The 21,049-nt window shown below is 44.7% G+C and overlaps 1 protein-coding gene across 1 annotated transcript in view; it reads left to right on the forward strand.

Moving 5' to 3' along the window:
* The window catches only part of ENTPD2 (ectonucleoside triphosphate diphosphohydrolase 2), a 267,411-nt gene extending 252,542 nt beyond the window's left edge, over window positions 1-14,869 (forward strand). The window contains exons 7-9 of the mRNA XM_086921154.1: window positions 7,192-7,311; window positions 8,542-8,679; window positions 10,222-14,869. Coding sequence (XP_086777280.1) covers window positions 7,192-7,311; window positions 8,542-8,679; window positions 10,222-10,422 — 459 coding nt within the window. The 3' untranslated portion in view covers window positions 10,423-14,869. The remainder of the gene's footprint in view (window positions 1-7,191; window positions 7,312-8,541; window positions 8,680-10,221) is intronic.
* The last annotated feature ends 6,180 nt before the right edge of the window (window positions 14,870-21,049 follow it).

Consider the following 21,049-nt stretch of genomic DNA (forward strand, 5'->3'; position numbering starts at 1 on the left):
CTGCCAAAGTCATTGAAAAGGCCGCCAACACCAAGCTAGCACACTTCATAGAAACCAACAGCATGCTAGACACCTCTCAATCTGGATTTCGCAGCACCCACAGCTCCGAGACCGAGGTCCTTGCCGCCACTGACATCTGTGCCCTCCTCGACCAAGGCCACACTCAGCCCTCTTCCTCTTGGACCTATCAGCAGCCTTCAACACAGTCTTCCAGCGCACACTAGCCACCAGACTCCACAACGCATTCAAGGAAAAGACTTAGACTGGATGCGATCTTTCCTCTCAGGCAGAACACAGAGAATGGCTCCCGCACCTCCTATCAGAACCGACAGACATCAGATGCGGAGTACCCCAAGGATCCTCCCTCAGCCCCACACTCTTCAACATTTACATGCCACCTCTCGCAACCATAGTCCGAAACCACGGGCTCAACATGGTCTCAGACGCCGATGACACCCAGCTCATCCTCTCTCACCAAGGAACCCAACATCACCAGGCGCAACTTCCAAGAAGGGATGAAAGCTGTTGCGACCTGGATGAGCAACAGCTGCTTGAAGCTCAACTTGGAGAAAACAGTAGTCCTTATCCTCCGCTCCACCCCTCCTGCATGGGACAACACCTGGTGGCTCCCCGCCCTCGGAAACGCCCCCATGCCAATGAACAATGCACGCAGCCTCTGCATCATACTCGACTCTTTACTCCCCTTGAATCATTAGATCAGTGGCGTATGTTCTGCATGTTTAACACCCTCCACATACTTCGTAAAATGTTCAAGTGGATCCCCCGCCAAATCCTGGAAAACCTTCACCCATGTACTCCTCACCAGCAGGCTGGAGTACAGCAACGCTCTCTATGCTGGAATCAACTAAAAACTCCTACGCAAACTCCAGACCGTCCAGAACGCCGCAGCCAGACTTATCCTCTATCCCATGACACAACCAAATCACCCAACACCGCCAAGACCTTCACTGGCACCCCGTCGAAAGGAGAATAACCTTCAAGCTGCTCACACACTCCTACAAAGCCGTCCACAACACCGGACCCCAATACCTCAACGACCAAATCTCCTTCGACGCCCCCAAGAGAAACCTCTGCTCAGCCGACCTCACCCTAGCCACCGTCCCTCGTTTTACAGGACCAGAGCAGGTGGCAGATCCTTCTCCTACCTCTCAACCAAGACCTGGAACAAACTCCCCCTTCACCTCCAACGAAGCCCGACATTGCACCAATCCAGAAAGGACCTCAAAGCCTGGTTCTTCGAATGACCCCAACGTAGCTGCTTGCATCCCCGTCAATGCCTTGAGACCCTCACGGGTGAGTAGCATGCTCTACTAAACCCTGATTGATGGATTGGTTAACTTTTCATCTTTAGATAATAGCTGCTTAATTTACCAACACCTTATAGAATTTTTTCCCCGAGGCATCATCAGCAGGTTCTCGAAGTCAGTATTGTCTAACTGTGGAACACAACTTTATTGCCATTAGTTTGTAAAAGTATCATTAAACATTTGCACTGGTGATAAGTGTGTAGGAACCATAGACATCCTGGTTGTGTGTGGAGAGAGAAGAATGAACGCAAGGAAGGTTAGAGTGCAGTAGAGGAGAGAGAAAGAAGGTGTGAGAGCAAGTAAGAGGAGTTTGTGAGGGAAAGCAGTAGCAGAAGCTGGGTTCTCGAAGAATGACAGCAGCAAGAGCTGCAGTCTCTGGCAGCAGGACATGGTGATGGCAGGAAGGCTGTAGGTTGTAGCAGCAGCAGGAGTTACCACAGTAACAGCAGGGCTAAGAGTGGCAACAAAAAGGACTGGCAGGATATCCTAGCTGTTGGGATTTCATGCTGTGGCAGTAGCAGGTAAAAATGAAAGAGAATGGTAGTAGTTAATTTTTCAAGACTGCAGAGTGTCCACAGCAGAATTTTGGAGATATTAGAAAAACATCACGGACTGTATTGCGAGTGAAAGCAGAAGGCATGAAAGTGTGAGCGTGGGTGTGCTGATGGGGCATGCCACCTGAGGGAGAGTGATGGCAGCACTCCCATTTTAACTCACTCCTCTAGCTATGCACTCTAGGCCTGATTCACAAAGGGGAGTCACAAACTAGGAGTTTAATTTTACTAACCTTCATGTTACGAATGCAGAGACTTTGCCCTCGCAACAGAGCCTTCACACATAAAGATATGCCTGTTCTATCCCTTTATATGCAAAGTTCTCCGGCCTGACAGTGCAGTCTCTGTGAGTATAAGAAAAAATAGTAAACTTTCACAAAAGTTTACGTTTACACATGTGAATAAGACCCTCTGTGACTTTAGCACCTTCTTCAGGGATGGGTGTAATCTACATGCAATGGATGCCTTACATGAACATGTTCTTTGAGCATAGAAGGTTGCACTACTGCAAGTGATTGTTCAGCAGCTATCCACTGTTAAGAGAGAGAGAAGCTTCTTTTGCAGATACCCTAGGCATTTCCTCCACTCCTTCTATATCCACCCTTTAGGAGTGAGGAGCTTAATATTCGGCCTCCCAAGGGGTAAATGTCCCCTTCGGTAGGGAAGCTTCCACTGTACTGTTAGAGGGAAGCTAGCACGGATGCTGCCCTACTGTACCTGTTCTATGAAGGTAATTTCCCCTGCTGCCCCATGATACCTGTTCTGTAAGGAAGGGAAGCTTGCACTGTTATTGTGTGTGTTGTACCTGTTAAGTGTATGCAACAAACCCTTGTGCTGCTGATTCCACCAGTCCTGTACCTCCTCTTATATAGCTGATTGCCAAGCTGTACCCGTGACACTTGGTATAAATCACCCACTGTGCAAAAGACAAAATGATTTGCACTCTCAATACTTGTTTTAATGTACTAATCAAATTAAATGATTCACTCTCACAAAAATAGTTTACATTTGGTTTAACTTAGTGAATCACACAGAGTGTTCTATATTGTCTAAACTGCTGTATAGAATTTTAAAATATAATGGCTTTTGGACTTGGCCCCTATGCCCAAAAATTTTCGCTTTTCACCCCCCTGTTTTAGGATGTCTCCCACATGGTAAAGAAAGCTGTATAGGCCATGTGTGGTGTGAGATGCCTATTAAATGTAATGCAATGGTGTGCGCACTGGTTAACCCCCATTGTAGAATTGTACCCTGGTAACATGCTGCATTTAAAATGGATGCCATGGCTGTGTGTTGTGCCATCTGACTGTGGTGGGTTAGCGGTCTAGATGTTGGTTCCCAGCCATCCCAGCTTTTGAAGGGAAGGGAAGGCCTGGCACCCTGGGTGCTCTACTCCTCCCCCTGAGCCAGTTAGAACCGGTTCTCCAGAGGCTTCTAGAAGCTTCTGGCACTGCCTGGTAGGTGGGGTGAGGGGCATACAAGTACGGGGGCTGTGCCACCATGTGCTCAGACAGAGCAGGGACATGAACGTGAGGGGACCTGCTGCCAGGGGGTACTGCCACTTGGGCCTGTGTGCTGGACCCTACACCCAATTAAAACCCCTCTGCAGTCCACAGGCCTAGTGGAAGCCCCACTGCAGGAGTACAGGCTGCTGTACAGGAGTGCCACGCTACAGTGGAGGATGGTTAAAGCCTACCGCCCTGTCTTGATGAGTACCCACTGACTTCTGAACTTGCCCAGTAGTGCCTGCTGCTCTGCTACCTGGACCCTGAAGGAGCGCCATCCTAGGTCCCTGAGGCTGGTGGGACCATGCGCCATGCGAGCGCTACACCTAAAAGCGCCTGGAGAGAAGAGCGATTTACCTGACTGCCAAGGAGCACTTGTAACTGCGCCCAGAAGAAGGCGAGGAGCGCTATAAGCTGAGGGCTATTAAAGAAGTGCGCTACCTCCTGTCCCAAGCTTGCCTACTGTCTAGCGCTTGGTGAGTGCAGCGCTATATTTAAAGCGCCAGAAGTGAGGAGCTGAGGCCTACAGCGCTGGATTGAGGACTGAGCCCCCTGGCGCTGTGCTACCAAAGCGCTGCTTGGCCTAGAGGAACTGGTTGTTTTAAAGCGCCGAGGGTGCCCACCCCGAGTAGCGGCGGGGCGCTGTACATGTCTTGGGAGTAAACGGGTGCCCACCCTGTGTGTTGCTGCCATTGTTGCCTATGGAAGACCCCGCGGGTGCCCACCCCGCGTGTGTGCTGCCCAGAGGTGTGGGTGTCTGGAGACAGACGGCGGGAGGCCACCCCGCGCTTCTAGAATGCCGGAGCATAAGCGCGTGTGAAGCGCTGCTGAGGAACTCACCGCCGCGGCCGGGTTGCGCCAAGGGCGACGGCCTGTTGAGAACTGCAGCGGGAGCCTACCCCGCACTGCAGATTGCCGCCAAATCACTGCCGCCGCCCGGGGAGAAGAGGCACTGCAGACGCAGAAGTGCGGAGCCCCGCCTGGAGGTGGGCAGGGCCTGCGCGATGGAAGCCGTCGCCGGGAAGCCGGAAGAAGCCAGCAGGAGGTGTTGCGGGGCTTTCGTGGTGACGAGGGAGCCCCGTGTGAGGAAGGAGACCGGAGCGGGTGTCCACCCCACCGTTCGGTGCCCCCGTGCCAGACAGAGCAGCGTGAAGATCGCCGGTGATTAGAGGGGCCCCGGAGCAGAGCAAGAAGATTGCCTGCATGACAAACACCGGACCGGAAGAAGCCCGAGGAGAGCGGGAGCCGACCCCGCCTCCCCCCCCCCCCCCCCCCCACCCACCCTTCAAGAGAGTGATGCAGGTAACCTGCGAGGCTCCCGGTGGAAGGGAGAGCCCCGCGCCTGCCGCCCAGCCTACATCGGAAAAGAGCAGCCTCACCTCCCCTTGAGCCCGGTGAGTGGGGGCTCGGGGGAACTTCGTGGGTGCCGGGAGGGGCACCAGGAAGGCCCGGGTGACTCGCGTACTTCTCCCCCCCCCCCCCACCCCTGATAGTGTGCAGCTGGTCCAAAGGGGGCATTCCTGACTTCCGAGTCCCAGGGGAGGGGGCTCCGATGCCCTTGTGTTGTTGTTGGAGCCATATTTGGGGCCCCACAACGGACAGGGCCAGAGTGCCCTGGGGGCTACACAGCAACACCGCAGTTGCGGGTCGCTGCAGCGATTGAGGCATTTTTGAGCCTCGGGTCCAGAAGAGGGATTACAACGTCCCCGGGTTGTTTTGGGGCGTCCCAGGGTTGTTTTGGGGCCTCCCACGGTACTGCGCTGACTGGAGTGCACACCACTGCACCGCCGGACAGTGGGCAGTGGCAACGACTGCGGTAAGACTGATCTGCCACCTTTGGTGGCTGGTTGTTTTGAAGCCAAGGTGTGTCTCTGCCCCCCATGTCACGGTATAATGCTGTATTCTCATAGCAGGGTGGCGGAGGTTGTGCATTAGGTTATTTAGGCCATGGTTAACCCAAGGTGTGGCTCGGACTTTATGCTCTTGATTCCTGCCTATACTATTGTGCATAATGTTAATTATGACATGCTAATGCTCCTGAGGCCTACTGCTGTTGCGCTAATGGTTATGCCCATAAGTTTATGTTTGGTGCTAATGCTTTATGCCTAAGGGCCTGCAAGCCTGTTTTCTTCCCAGGTCCTGGCCGGATTACGTGGCAAGGGAGGATGCACGAGATCCCCCAGGTTCATGTTTCATGGTAATGGTTCCTTAATGCTGATGGGGAGAAACCTTTATTCCCCTATGCTACTGCATACTGTGATACCATGATGTTTTTGTTGTAACACTAAAGCTGATGGACTTACCTTTTTTCTCTCATTTACCCTGCACATAATCCCCTTGTAAATATTGCCCTGTCGCCGGCTGGCGCAGGATAGTGATAATGGTGATTACCTGTGTATGTTTGGTACGATACGGGAGTTATTCTTTCCACCTAATCTGGTGTGGCCTCTTTTTGTGGTGTACCTTGGGTGTCGTCTGTGTGTACTGCGTGGATGCTTCACACATGTCCTCAGGAGTTTGACCTGCCCGCTGTGCACCATGCTACCCCATTTCTAACAATAGTTCCATGTCAAGCAACATATTCTGCCAGTCCTGGCTTTTTTCAGCCAACATCATATGTTGGGATTTTGTTCCCATAATGACTCTTAAAAGCAAAAAAGCCAACCTCAGAGTGCAACATGCTGTTAGCTGCAAAACCAGACATGACTGTTATTGCAAAATTGTGCTCCTTGTCAGGCATCTAAAAAGCAAAATAAAATGCAGATTTTTTTTAATGTCACCCCCACCCGTCCCCCCTCCCCCTTGAAGACTTTCGTGGAGGAGCGAGCAGATCTGACCTTGAGCAAAAACTTGCATCATACTGCTATTGGGCAAACATTAACACTCATTACTGCCGTAACAATGGGAGCCTTTATGAAGTTTGGGTACTGGACATTTCACCACCTGCAGCCCTCACCTCTTCTGCATGTGGGCTGTGAATCGGAGAGTGTGTGTCTTGTCTTTCAGGCTTGAAACATATCCATCGGGTGGGCACTGGCTACATGCTGACCCTTACCAATACGATCCCCGCAGAGGACCTCTGCTTCCGCATGGGCACTGATTACAACTCCTGGGTGGTGCTCATCCTGCTCTTTGTGGCCATCATGCTGGCCGCCCTGGTGATGCTCTTCTACCTTGCAAGGAACAAACCATCTGAGGAGGGAGCACAGCTAGATGGCACCCAAACTAGACACAGAGTGGAAGAATCTTGAGCACTTTAGCAGTCTCTACTTTACAGAATGAGAAGAGAATACCATGATGTTGGAGCAGTCTTCCCAAGCTGAGCCTAGAGATTGGTGTACTTTGTGTCACATCCGCATCACTTCTGTGTATGGGCCTGGAACCGGTGCAACACATGTTGTAGATGTTGCCTCATGAGTGCTCCTGGCAGAGTGACCCATCTCACACAAATCAGCCTTTTCTCCTACTCCAAATCTGTTTCTCTCTTCCTAGAATTGCTTTGGGGAGGGTCATTGACTGTATTGTCTCACGATGCCCTCATTTGTTTACGCTTACATGATGTTTGGTATAGCCTTTTTCTATTTGTATGTCGAATGACACCTGGCTTAGCCTAGGATCTTCTGTGTTCTCATTCACTGTGGGGAAGACTGAACAGAGAACTGTTTGGGTTATCGGTGGGTTGAGAGTTATTGAGCTTAACGGTATGAGCTATTAAAACTTCAAGACATTTTAATTGCTTCTTCCCTTGTCATATCTCCATTCATCCCTCTCCCTTGCCCCTTTCTATCTTTCTTTCTGGCTCAGGCCTTCTCAGCTTTCTTCTACACAGTGGACTTCATCCGGAAAACCATGGAAATGCCAGTGAACTCTATAGCAGATCTTGATGCCGCCACCAGAGAAATTTGCACCTCAGACTGGAGCACGGTCAGTGTCTGTGTAGGGCAAAAAGTATGTGAGAAGTGTTGCTAGCAATTGTGCCACGTTAACAACTGTAGTCCTTGGTATTTATTGAGATTATGCAATGCTTTTGTGATTCCATTTTATTTGACGCCTGTTCTGAAATTGGAATTATATTATTGAGACTTAAACTTGTGAATGGTGTGCATATTTGAAGATCACTACATTTTCCAAAAACTCGGTCAAGCTGGGATTCAGAGGAATCTATAGCTCCAAGCATAGTCCCTGCAGAGATTTAGAGAGTCAACATTCTCCTAGAGGAATAAAATCCCCCAGGTTTGGTTCTTTCACAGTGGAGAGCCCCAGGCATTGAATAATTCCCCCATGTTGCTTAGAGTTTAACATGGGATATTTTGGAGTGCACGAATGTGGTCAACCCGTTTTTATGGTCATTCGCCATTGAATTGTTGATTCCACATTACTTACACGGTACAACTAAAGATGGCTCTCTGTATCACTGAAAGGTGTATGTACTCTGAATACTTAAGACCAAATCCATCAGAAATGTTTGCTTTGTTCATAGATTCAAAAAGTGGCTGCAGAAAAAGAACACAATTGAAGTTAGTCTGACCGCCCATCCACCCATAGCAGCACCTTTTAACTCTACCTTGTATTTGTGTTTGGTCTTGCTGTCTCACTAAATTTAGGATTTTGCTCTCTATAATTCCCTGTTAAAACAGTTTTAAGCAGTGATTAGCACGCAGGGGGCCTGATTAAGAGTTTGGCGGACAGGTTAAATCCGTCCCAGACCTGACAGATATCCTGTCTGCCAAATGACAATGCCATTATACTCTATGGAATTTGTAATATGTAATATTCAGCGCCGGGACACCTCCGTTGGAGGTAGCTGTGCGCTCTACAAACTACTAAATAAATAAATATGGCGGATGGGATATCAGTCCCATTTGGGACAGAGTATCCCATCCGCCAAGGTCCAAAACTGGGCTGCAGGCTTGAGAACCCTCTACTTGTCTGAATGTGGGATAAAGAAGAGCGGTTTGCAGGAAGCATTCCATGACCCACTGACTTTCTTCAACCCTGCACTGGAGAACACTTCCTTTTGTGAGTTGTATTCAACCTGCTTGTGAGGGCACTGGTAGTGATGGGAGTGTGGGAAGTCCTACCATTGGAAAGCTGCTGAAAAACAATTGTTTTCTCTTATTGTGTCTCTTCAACTTTATCGCTCATCCTCTGCAGCTCAAGGCGAAAGATCCAACAGTGTTGGAGTCCTTGCTACCAGACTACTGCACATCGGCAAACTTTATCTCCCTGCTGACCGTGAAAGGTTATAAATTTGACAACAAGACTTTCCCCAACATCAAGTTCGAGAAGCAGGTTTGTTTATTCACCATTGAGATGGAAACAACTATTTTTGAATGTATCCTGTATAATGTGTTTTTATAAAATTGGGAAAAATTGGGAAAGACATGTGCTTTGTGCTATAAGACTGCTTCGCTGGTATTGTATATTGTCTGATCACGTCACTGAACCATGGCTTCTCTTGGCTTTGCAACCGTATAAATCAGAGGAGGGAGTCTTTTCTAGGAGTAAAAGCACTGACTCAGGAGTGAAAGACTCTGGTTCTGATCCTTATTTTCTCTCTGTAACATGCTGTGTGTTAGTTGATAAATTAAATATTTCATTATATTGTCCAAAACATACCTGTTCCTTCTCTTCTCCCAGCCCTGCTGTGATGAGGTAACCTAATTCAACGCCCCTTTCCTAATGAAACTCCCAACCAACCTTTATCAAGGCTGACAGGAAAAATCTCAGCTTGTGCCTGTCCTTCGTAAACATGAGTTAATACCCGTTGCATGGATGCTTCAAAGCTGACCAGGACTTGGCTGCAGCGTCAGACCACTGTAGCAGCCTTTAGTCACCGACCCAAGAAACGCAAGCTGTCAGGGCAAGTCCTACCCATTTACCTACTCCATGGCAACCGTGCAGCTTTTTAAAAATTAGTTACAGTAACTTTTCCAGTAGAAGTAGGAGGTACAAGTGCAGAGACCCTGAGGTCAACAGCTCAGCTTGTGGCATTCAATCTCCTTTTTTCTTGGGCTAACTTCTTCAACTCTGTTGTCATCCTTTCCAAGCATGCATCTCCAGAATGCCAAGTGAGTTGTAATGTACCATGTACATCTTCTGGAGTACAGTTTAGGAATGCCGCGGGTTAGATGTGGATCCACTTTTTTGCAATCTAAGTAAATTTGGAAATAAGCAGCACTGGCTAAGTTATTATTATTATTATTATTATTATTATTATTATTATTATTATGTGTAAAACCATGAAACTGTTAGTACACTTGAAGATACAAATCTAAGTATCTACTCATGTGCATAGACTTGCAAAGTTTATAGAAGGTGGTAGCAGTGTTCACGAGACATCTATTGTTTGTCAGTATTGTATAAATTCTGCTGCTCCTGGAAAGATTAGTTGGTGCTTTGGTGATCGAAACCTGGTCATGAGATCCCGCCTATTTCCTACATGTTTGGGTGGGGGTTGTGATGTTCTGGTGAACAGGGAGTTCAAATCTGGTTATTCACTACTCTAATAGAGCTGCGCAAAACTGGGTTCCTAGCGCAGTTATGCAGCTGATCCATCGAATTTTCTTAGAGGGCCTTGGATGCTCAAGGGAGTGCAAAATCAACATACAACTCTACATGGTATGTTTGTCAATAACACCATCTCTGGATTCGAAGTGACCACTTTAGGTGGCCTATTTGTGTCTGATGTCACCTGGAACCTCTTTGTAATTAAATGCATCAATCTGTATGTCTCAGGTAGCAGCACACCCACTGTAGTTGACTCGTTGCCACTGCTCTCTTTGGGGGATTGGTGAGATTTACTATTTGGTTGACACTTCTCTTTTCCTTCAGGCTGGGGACACCACCATCGGCTGGGCGCTGGGCTACATGCTGAACCTCACCAATATGATCCCGGCAGAGGACCTCGGCGTCCGCAAGGGGACTGATTACAACTCCTGGGTGGTGCTCATCCTGCTCTTTGTCGCCATCATGCTGTCCGCCCTGGTGATGCTCTTCTGCCTTCTCCGCTCTGGCAAGGAACAAACCATCTGAGAAGGAAGCACAGCAAGATGGGCCCTAAACTAGACAGAGTGGAAGGACCTTGAGCACTTTGGCAGTCAACCTCCATTTGCATGATGAGCCTTTTCGAGTGGAGGAAATAAAGAGACCCTGCTGCTCTTAATTAAGCCACATTGCCACGTTACTGATGAACTTACCAGAGTTAATCATTTTAAAATGCTTTGCGTGGGGGGTATGATAGGGAAACTCAGCAACGAGGTGGAGGGTCATGGCTTTATACACTTTAAAGGCAGTATTTAATTTTAACCCCGATGTGAAAACTTTATGCTTAATTAAGAGTTTTGCAGACGATTACTCCATCACAAACATGATGCATATCCAGCCTGCCTTATCGCAAGTGCCATAAGATATAATGCTCTTGTGATAAGATGAATGAGATATCAGTCACCTTTGCGACAGAGTAATACATCTACCACACTATAAATCAGGCTCTTTGCGATGGGCACCTTCCGGACGATTACCCCATCACAAATGCAATGCATATCCCGTCTGCCCTATTACAAGTGCCATAGGATATATTGCTTTTGTAATCAAGTGAATGGGCTGTTCATCAAATTTGTGACAGTTACACACCTGCCAAACTCTAAACCAGGCTCTTTGTGATTAGCACCTTCCAGTACTGACCACTATGATATCTTTGCGATGGAACGCAACAAAAATATTAAGGGTACACATGGGCACACTTAACATGTGACTTTTGTAGCTTGAGAGGCACAGTTGTTTAAAAAGAATGGATCTGATCATTCAACCCTTTTCTTTTGCAGGTATTGGGGGGAGTGTTACCATTATGATTAGTAGCTGACACTTGAGAATACCCAGGCTTCCTTAGTTAGAGCACTTACTAATAAATGGGACATAGTTATTTCTAACTCACTTGAAAAATATGGAGATGCCGGAGGAGCTGAAGAGTTTCCTACTACTTGATGGCACCAGTGGCATCTTCAACCTATCCTGGCTCCTAAGCCAGAAACACTACTCATGCTGAACCGGTTGGTTGGATGTTTCCATTATAGTGATGTGTCTAGAGGTCCCAAAGTACTGTTTAGCTACAAACTCTGGTGAATGAAGTTACTTTTCTCAAAATGGACATCACTGTAGATCTCTGCTGATTTTATGATCTTTTGCTTTGTACATCAGGAAATCCTGTGAGCTCAGGCTCAAAGAGTGAGAACACTCTGGCAAATTAGTATATGTGGCGCTCTTGTAAAATAAACAACTCCACTGCATTAGGCGGTAGTGCACGCAAACCTAATGTTGCCTCCATTGGAGCAGATGGATTCTGATATCTGCTAGAGGACTGCTCGGATATACCTGTCTTTCAGTTACCTGCCCACCCTGCTATGTTGGGCTACCTTGTGCCTTTAAGGTAAAAGCACCCCCACATATTTGAGCATCACCGCATCTTGTAAACTGCAGCTCTGACATGTTGCAGACTATTACACTAGGTACATGGCGTCTCGTTTGTATTTGACCATCCATCACATGTCGCATTTGAGCATCTCTGGCATATGGCATAGGGGACCAGAGGCTGTGGCACAAACATTTACTGACTGATGATGATCCAGTGGTCTTCTTTCCCAGTGCTGTTGCAGAATACAAGAATACCATGGGAAAACATTCTTGTGGTTGTAGATAATGTCTTGACTGTTATATCTGGAGTGAGTTTTGACCCTTTTTCTAACTTTCCTACCACTGGTTAATCAGGTACCCAAATCATGGCATTTGCCAAAGGGGTCTCTAGGGAAGTATGTAGTTACAATGGAACGCCTGTTACAACTACACATAGAAATGAATCTACTTCCATTAAAGTTACCAAAGGATTTCAGCATTTTTTGTTAAAGGGCTCTATGGTGATCTAACAGCTGATGATATTGAACTATGAACTGCACTGAATACACTCAAATCTAAGCTGTTGCTGAGATACCTGTGGCTTTTGACCACAGGGTCAGTCGAGTAATGGAAAACATTTTTTGTAAATACTAGCTCATCTTGACTCGCAAGAGTTAGTGGCCATATTGTTTTCAATTGCTGAATTTTGGCCCAAACTTTACATTAAACTTTGCAATCCAGAAAAAAAGTTTCAAGCAACAACCACAACCACTTCTTGTAAGGTAGTGCATATTATATGTTTACCACTGTTAATGCCAGCAGTGCCATCCCAGCACTATTGAGAGGCTTACATGAATGAATCTTGGTCCGATTGTATTAGTGTTCGCCTAATGGAGCTGAAACTAGGCAGCAAGTTGGCAGACATATGAAGGAAACCAAGCAGGAGAGAGACTTCTCCAGTAAGCATCTTAAAGTCAATTATGTAGATAGAATTATTAATCATAGTGGCTACTTTACACCTATGGCTGACTTTCCTTTTATGTGGATAACTCAAATTAAACAAAGGCAATTGGGAATAGTCCGTAATGCCACAGAAAGAGGTGATGAAGATGCAGAATGAACAATCACTAAGGCATCAAAATGGAAGTTCACCTTATCCCTTTGTGCCATGTGCCACTGAAGTTTGTATTTATGCCGGCAATGTAATTGTATAGTACTTCCTTTGAGCACTGACTCATTTTTCCAAGCATTCTGACGATCTACACTTCGTACGTTGAAGTTGCTGGTTAGCTAGTGTTGGCCATTCCATGGGGCCCTCAAAGAAGTGTCTTCCTGATTGGATCTGTATGGCCATCACGCTACTCTAGACTACAAAGTTAGCCACTTTGAGACGAGGTTGCGACTAATTAAAGTTCTGTCTAGGTTTTTAATTGCTTGAGCCTTCGCCTCAAAATAATCCATCTCCCGCATAATATATAGTGTCCATGCAAATTTAGCCAGCACATTAGTGCTTGATACATTTGAAGTAGAATGTTTTTGTGTACTTTGTTAAAATGTATTTCTCTCTAAAAATGACTCCTTGCATGCCTGCACTAATCCACCTGTAATTTGATCAGAAGTAGGTAAATATGAAAATTGTGCTTTTAAATGATTTCTGAAATATATATTTTAAACTGCATCAGCATGCCACTTTCCACATCTTTGTAGTGGCTGTCTGAATGTGGAATACTTTGTCATATTTCTATTATGTGTACAGTAAGTAGCTGCTGCTTAAGGAGCACATTAGCTTCATCCTAAAAGTGTAATTCACATACACTTTATTTAGAGTCTCTCCAAAAGTCGTGTCTGTCTGTCACATGAAAATTGCCCACACATGAAGTAGTTTATACAAAAATGCAACTTTATCCTTAGGATTTATAATACTATGTTTAATTCATCTACTGATATGATAAACAAGTGGGTCAATTCCAATACACTTTTAAGTGCACATGACATTCATTTTCATGTTGAATTCACCATCGACTGCAATAGTGCTTTCCACGCACATTTATTTTGACTTTTTATCGTTTTATGGTACAGAAGTAGTGGATTTGCACAATTGCCCCAACAAACTCTTAACAAAATAAGTTACATTTTTATAATTGGTCCAAGGGGTTGAGACGGTGAAGGGACCAGGAGGAACAGAAACATTTTGTGAAATTGAAATTGGTCTGTCTCTTCATACTAAATATAATAAACTGTAATATGAAATGAATGACTATGCAAAGGATATAAACTGGACAAATCTGACTACACTGTTTTGTGGTGTAAAGCTACTATGCACACGTCTCTATAAATACTCAATCTTTATTTCTGGCTTATTAGGTTTATAGACCTACCCCTGAAAATAACTGGTTTCAAAAGAAATATTTTTTTTTCTCTTCCATTTGGCAGCATCTATATTTCTCAAAACTAGATTAGAAAACCAGTTGAAGAGCACACACTAGCACACATTATTCTTTATCCTCACACCACAAACTCTTAGGTACACACAACGCCTTTATCTTTAACAGACAAATGTCACATAATAGTTATTGATCATTTGCATTTTGGTAATGCGCAAACAGATGGTGTTGTAACTGAGCCAGTTCTTTTTATTCAAGACGTCTGCGTCGCCGCAAGGAACAGGTTTGTCCGCTGGGATACAAAGTATATTTTGAATATATGTGTAATGTACTAACAAGTGGTTTTCAATAGTGATCAGATCTTATTCTTGAAGAACTGAAAAGGCATGCAGTCAAAAATGAGAAATTTCGGGGAAGGTCTTGAAGTGATCTTTTGATAATGGATCTTTTTAAAATATTTGAAAATTGGTCAAATTGAAAGGAGAATTCACGCTTATAAACTTCCCGTAGTTTGTTTACAGGACTGCATAGCTATTACTCTAAAAGCACAATGTCTGCTAGGTCATCGGATTCTAAATCCACTTTTACCGACTATTGTAGGACCTCTACCAGTTCAAGATCATCTTGTGTATAAAAAAAATCATGATTCAAGACACCTAATTTTGTTTAGTGTTTCTTACTAAACTGATCAAACTAGGAAAAAGAAAGATGCTGTAAGGGTTATAAGTAAGAAACACCTCACGTCTCTTGAACACAAGATCCAGGTGTCACCCACTTTGCCAAAGGAAAAACACTACATCACTCCTGCTTCAAAACCATGAGATGAGTATAATGTCCTTAAAGTAAATGATGCTCAAAGTTCCTTTTTGAAACTTTTGTTACATCAGTCCTCTGATCTACGTGAGAGGAGCGTGGACAAAATGCTTCAAAGAAATGTCTAAAAAATGTAAACTGTACCACTATAACTTATATCACCATCTCTGGCAGGTTAGGGTTATTGCTCCTCATGTGAAATATTTAAATTAAGATTCACTAGAAATATTCATAGACATTAGCACACTAGCAACTGCCCCCTCATGGTTCTGGAGAATGCATAATTTTTATAGCCCTTCAAGGGAAATGGGATGGATTTTGAAAGATTTAGGGTTTGGAACAATTTGCCAAGTCTTGCCTCAGAAAGAATACTTTTCAAGAACTCTTCATAATTATATGACTAGAGAATGTACTTGCTCAAGTTTTGTAGTACACATCCTAGACTTTGAACATCAATCCTGTTCACATAAAGAAAACTGAGAACTTAAATTACTCGAAGCTATCACAGATGCAGGCAAGAGATGTTTTGCTTTCTCACCAAGTAATTGATGCTGTATGCTTTTGTTTGTGATTGATACACGTCATGATTAGCTGTACTTGTTAACAGTGGCTGAGGAAATAGTTAACCTAATTAGTAACTGAAGCACTGAGAAGGCACGTATACTGTCTACATGAAGTCATCCCAGCTCAATCATTAAATAAAGTCTACTGGTACGTATACTGTCTACATGAAGTCATCCCAGCTCAATCATTAAATAAAGTCTACTGGTCTTTATGGTGCTAACATAACCACGAGTGTTTCGTGCTTTGTTTCTGTGTATGACTTTTTCTTTGTATGTACTGCTTTTTTGTTGAAAACACGATTTAATTCATAGTCTTCCATGAATATATATATATTTTTAAACCACCATTCTCTCCAGTTGGGAAGTGTAGCCGCACCACCCCTAGACTCTGGCAATAAAAAGCTTGGTGCCTGATCAGGCACCAGCGTTAATAATACCTTCACTTGGGAGGTCATGGGTATATTAAGTCTTTATAAATATTGTCAACAGACATTGTATATATGCAACTTTAGATTGTCATCCTTTAGCTGGAACAAGAATGCAGAGATAATTAAGTACATCTCTCTCCAATATCTAATATGCTGCTGATGAGGTGTGGAAACTCCAGTAGAGTTAAATGATATCTAAATGGCTTTTTCCAGTCCTTAATATCAAACATGCAGCAAGCACACACGATTGGCTGATTTGGTTGAGCCATAACATGCTGGGGAACGGAGATTGTGCTCTTAAGAGGTATTGTTAGTTAGGCACTAGAGGGATTCTACCAATCCCACTTGTTACACTATAACTTGATTTAAATAAAACTGCTACAAACACATCAGTGATGCATCAAAGATGCAGTTTCGGGTTTAGATGAACAGATTTAGGCTGTCCATCTGTACTATCTGCGTGTTACTATGCCCAAGCTAGGTATTCACTATTTGTAGACTGGCTGCAATTCTATACCTCGAAGTATTGCATGTCAGTATTAGAAGATTTTTGTTAATGTTTGGCCTCTAGGTTGTTATGGGATTTTAAACTTCTCTGTGCTTGTGTGCTTTGACTCGAGTGACTTGTGAAGTAGCACGCATGGGCGTGACAAAAGCCCTTTAAAAAACTGCTCCTGAGACGATAGTGTCAGTCGAAAGAAATCACTAGTATGGCCTCAAAATTTCCAATGCTCAATTCCTGAAACTTTGACTACTTTAGTCCTGGGCAAATGAAGTCTGTGAGGACACAGCACCATCAGCAATCATGTCTACCTTAGATTTCTTAAAAGGCTGTTCATTCTGGAGTCTTGGGATTTCTGCTTTACAACGTTTGGATTCGTAAGTTCTCAGGTATGTGTCTTAGTCTACCACCATGATGAATGAGGACCAATGTACTCCTGCTCCTCCTTTACACCAAAAACAGACACAAAAGGGTTTGTCCCTTCTCTTTTTGTTTGTAATACGTACTGTACCATTGGCCCAGTTGTGGAGAACTATGAAAGCTCATAAATGTGCACATATTATACGATGGGCGTACTTTTTTTTTCTTTCTGCTAATGGCATAAAAATAAATAACCCCCAAATATTGAAGAATTTATAAAAGAGGCTGTCTGTTTTTGGGAATATTCCAGCCTAAAATCAGTTCGTGGAAGATGGATTTTTCTCCACTGGGTTTGTGCTTCTAAGGTTTGGAAGAAGCAGATATTTTCTAAAGGTGGGACCCACACAATTTGTGGTTACATGGAGCCGCTCTTCATAGAGGAAGGCGTGACACACGCACACACATTCACTCATACCTCTTCTCTAGCAGCACTAGGCTTGGGAAAGTGTTACCAGGAGCCAAAGTCCAACTTCCCTCCTAGCCATACAGAGTAGCTTATAAGAAGTCACACTCAGTAGTCCTGAAGGGAGGAGGTTCTTTCTCACTCTATATAGCCGCAAGACATTATTGAGTAATCTGCAATCTGATCTCAGTATAGGAGTGTAATTTATATAGTTTTAAAACCTAGTCTCATCCTTCTAAGAGGGCATTCTCTACTTTCCAGATACTAAGAGAGTGAGACAACACAGACTTTTCATCCGTGGCTGGTGTCTAATCATTGTCATGTCAAAGTGAGGGGTTGTAATAACTTTTAAGGATTGCTTTCAGGTTGGGCTTTTTTTATTGGTAATGTTTCTAGTTATTCGTGTGTGTTGTGAATGCAGGTACGATTTTGCGACACTTTTTTGTCCTCCTTGATGATGTTTCCCATTGTATACCAATCCTTCCTTATAATACAGCTAACCGACGTGGAAGATGACTTCCTGCAGTATAAGCCATGTTTCTTCCTGCAGTATAAGCCATGTTCCTTCCTGCCGTATAAGCCATGTTCCTTCCTGTAGTATAAGCCATGTTCCTTCTGGTAGTATAAGCCATGGTCCTTGATGGTTTCCTTGTGAATTATGTATAAGGCTCCCTGTTTTCCGTTTTTACTGATTTTTACAGATAAATACAGACAGAAAACATTGATTTACTTTTCTGTATTTATTTTTAAATGTTGATAAAAACAGAAATTGGGTTTCTTTTAAAGTAATTCTAAATACTATCTGCCATGACTGAAAGGCCAATAGTAGTGTGGATTGATAGGTAAGGGGATCAAAAAAGAAAGGAATTTTAGTAAAGTGGTTTTAACAGCAGTAGATATGCACAAGGTTGATACAGAAATGTGCATATTTTCATATACGTGCATTGATTTATCTTCTGCTGGTGTTCACATCATTGAAACCTGACAGACATTCAAGCATGAGTGCATACTTATTGGTTAAATAAATGTGAAAATATTCTAATTTCAGCTTCATTTTTCCACAAAACAAATATAGATAAATACAGATAAAGTTAGCAAAATATAAATAAATGCAGACGGAAATGTCCAAAAACTAAATACCATAAAACCAGGAGCCCTAATTATGTAGTACGTAATATCAATGAGACTGCAACATGTCATGCAATTTCTGGTGCTCTCTGCCATGTTGTATGTCCTCTTAGCTCACATCTCTTTTACACTCTAGAAGTAAACTGGTTTTTATGTGGTTAGAAAATATAATTCTTACGTTTGACCCCAATTGCTAGGGAAACTTCTATCACTGTGGCCATCTGAAATTTGTTATTCTCTGCAAGACAATAAATATTACATTTTATGATGCTCTGGTGAATACAAGATCACAGGGTTGCTGTGTCTTTAAATCGTAGCGGCTACATGTTGTGTATCATTGGACATTAAACTCGAGAGCCTTAGGAGGGCATGTATTTCTGTGGAGTCCTACACTCATCTCGCCTATCTATTGGTCCAAAGTTTTAATGTTTAACACTGGAATGATATGGCTAATTGCTTCAGTTCAATCGAAGTCTGCAAGAATATTTCAGTATTAAACTTGCCTACTTTTCCTACTAGATATTTCAAATTTCAAAAATTGCTGATTGATGCCTAAAGCTTTTCTAATGTAGCGAACCTGCCCATTGACTGTCTGACGGATCTGTTAAATTGTCTTGACTTTTATTCCCTGCTATTGAATGCATAATGCTGACTGAAAAGTTGTCTTAACAATGCCACGAGTATGAACTGTGTTTTTCAATGAGCTTTATTAAAAACAAAAAATACAGGTTTCCTTGTTCACTTGCTCTTCTTCGTGGGTTGCACTTGTAATGTGTCTAAAATGGTCTGGAAAATGCAAGTTAGTAAATGTAGGAACTACTTTAAGTTATGTGAAACTGACAGCTTTTTTTGATGGCATCTAGAGTAAAAATTAAAATGTCGGCAACAATTGCAAAAAGTGACAAGGTAAAACAACTCGTACCTCCCATCCTGTCCCTAGAATTACCTTTGGCGCACACCCTAAATGGTATCAACCTCTTGTGGCTACTTCTGCAATGCAGATAGATTTACATTTATAGGTATAGCAATGCACCCAATAAGCAGATTAACAGTCCAAACAAATTAACAAACATTCTTGTCTCCTCTTTATTTTTCATTCAAAATACTTTTAGTTCGAGGCATATGAGCTGGAGATTGTACACTATGCATTAGATCACCACCTGGTGTTGGGCTCGGATGATTGCAGGTTGTTGTCTTCTTGGAAGAAGTCTTTGTAGTCACGAGATAGGTGACTCCTCCCTTGGACAATACTGCGCATGGGCATTGGCTCCATCCTTGGATTGTTTTTTTCCGTCACTGGGTTTGGATGAAAGTTTCTCCGTTCCAGGTAGAAAAACACTTTTCAGCAACTTCGAAACTACCCTCGACATCGACTATAATACTTTCGACGCCATCAGTTCCATTCCGGTCATCGACGTGGGCCGTTGGGCCTACCGACGCCGTGCGGCCTACACCACATAGAAAGAACTCCGTTCCAAAGATGCCCGGTATGTTGAGCAAAGTTTCCACATAGTCACCACCATGAGGTCTGCAACCTCTGTCTATCGCCGGAACACGAGTCAACCTGCACAGCTTGTGCATCCTTCTGATTGAAGAAAACCATCCGGGATCGGAGAGCCCGTCGGCACGAAATGAGGAGATCAGCTCCAGCACCGGAAGACATCTTCGACGAAGAGGTCCCCCTTGTTCCCGAAGAAGACTCACCTGATCGTATCAGAGGCAGACGACTCAGATGACTCCATTCCATCGGGTCAGCGCGTGAGTACTACTGCCCCTGCACCACATACTCTGCCCAAACTGAAGGCAAAGGTCAGCACTCCGCCCAAAGGGCCCAGTCGAGACCGAATACCTGCTTCGAAAGCCCCGCTTCCCAGCCCGGCTCCGAAGAAACCAACTAAGCCTTCTAGTACCTCGACACCGAGCAATCCTCTCCCATCGGCACCGAAAAATAAAGCTGCCTCTGCGCCAAAGCCAAAAGACCCTTCGACACCGAAGCCAAAAGGCCCTTCGACACCGAAGCCAAAAGGCCCTTCGACGCCGAAGCCAAAAGGCCCTTCGACGCCGAAGCCAAAAGGCCCTTCGAGGCCGAAGCCAAAAGGCCCTTCGAGGCCGAAGCCAAAAGGCCCTTCGAGGCCGAAGCCAAAAGGCCCTTCGAGGCCGAAGCCAAAAGGCCCTTCGAGGCCGAAGCCAAAAGGCCCTTCGAGGCCGAAGCCAAAAGGCCCTTCGAGGCCGAAGCCAAAAGGCCCTTCGAGGCCGAAGCCAAAAGGCCCTTCGAGGCCGAAGCCAAAAGGCCCTTCGAGGCCGAAGCCAAAAGGCCCTTCGAGGCCGAAGCCAAAAGGCCCTTCGAGGCCGAAGCCAAAAGGCCCTTCGAGGCCGAAGCCAAAAGGCCCTTCGAGGCCGAAGCCAAAAGGCCCTTCGAGGCCGAAGCCAAAAGGCCCTTCGAAGCCGAAGCCAAAAGGCCCTTCGACGCCGAAGCCAAAAGGCCCTTCGACGCCGAAGCCAAAAGGCCCTTCGACGCCAAAAGGCCCTTCGAAGCCAAAAGGCCCTTCGAAGCCAAAAGGCCCTTCGAAGCCAAAAGGCCCTTCGAAGCCAAAAGGCCCTTCGAAGCCAAAAGGCCCTTCGAAGCCAAA

This window comes from Lissotriton vulgaris, chromosome 5 (assembly GCF_964263255.1).
Source record: "Lissotriton vulgaris chromosome 5, aLisVul1.2, whole genome shotgun sequence".
Taxonomy (NCBI): domain Eukaryota; kingdom Metazoa; phylum Chordata; class Amphibia; order Caudata; family Salamandridae; genus Lissotriton; species Lissotriton vulgaris.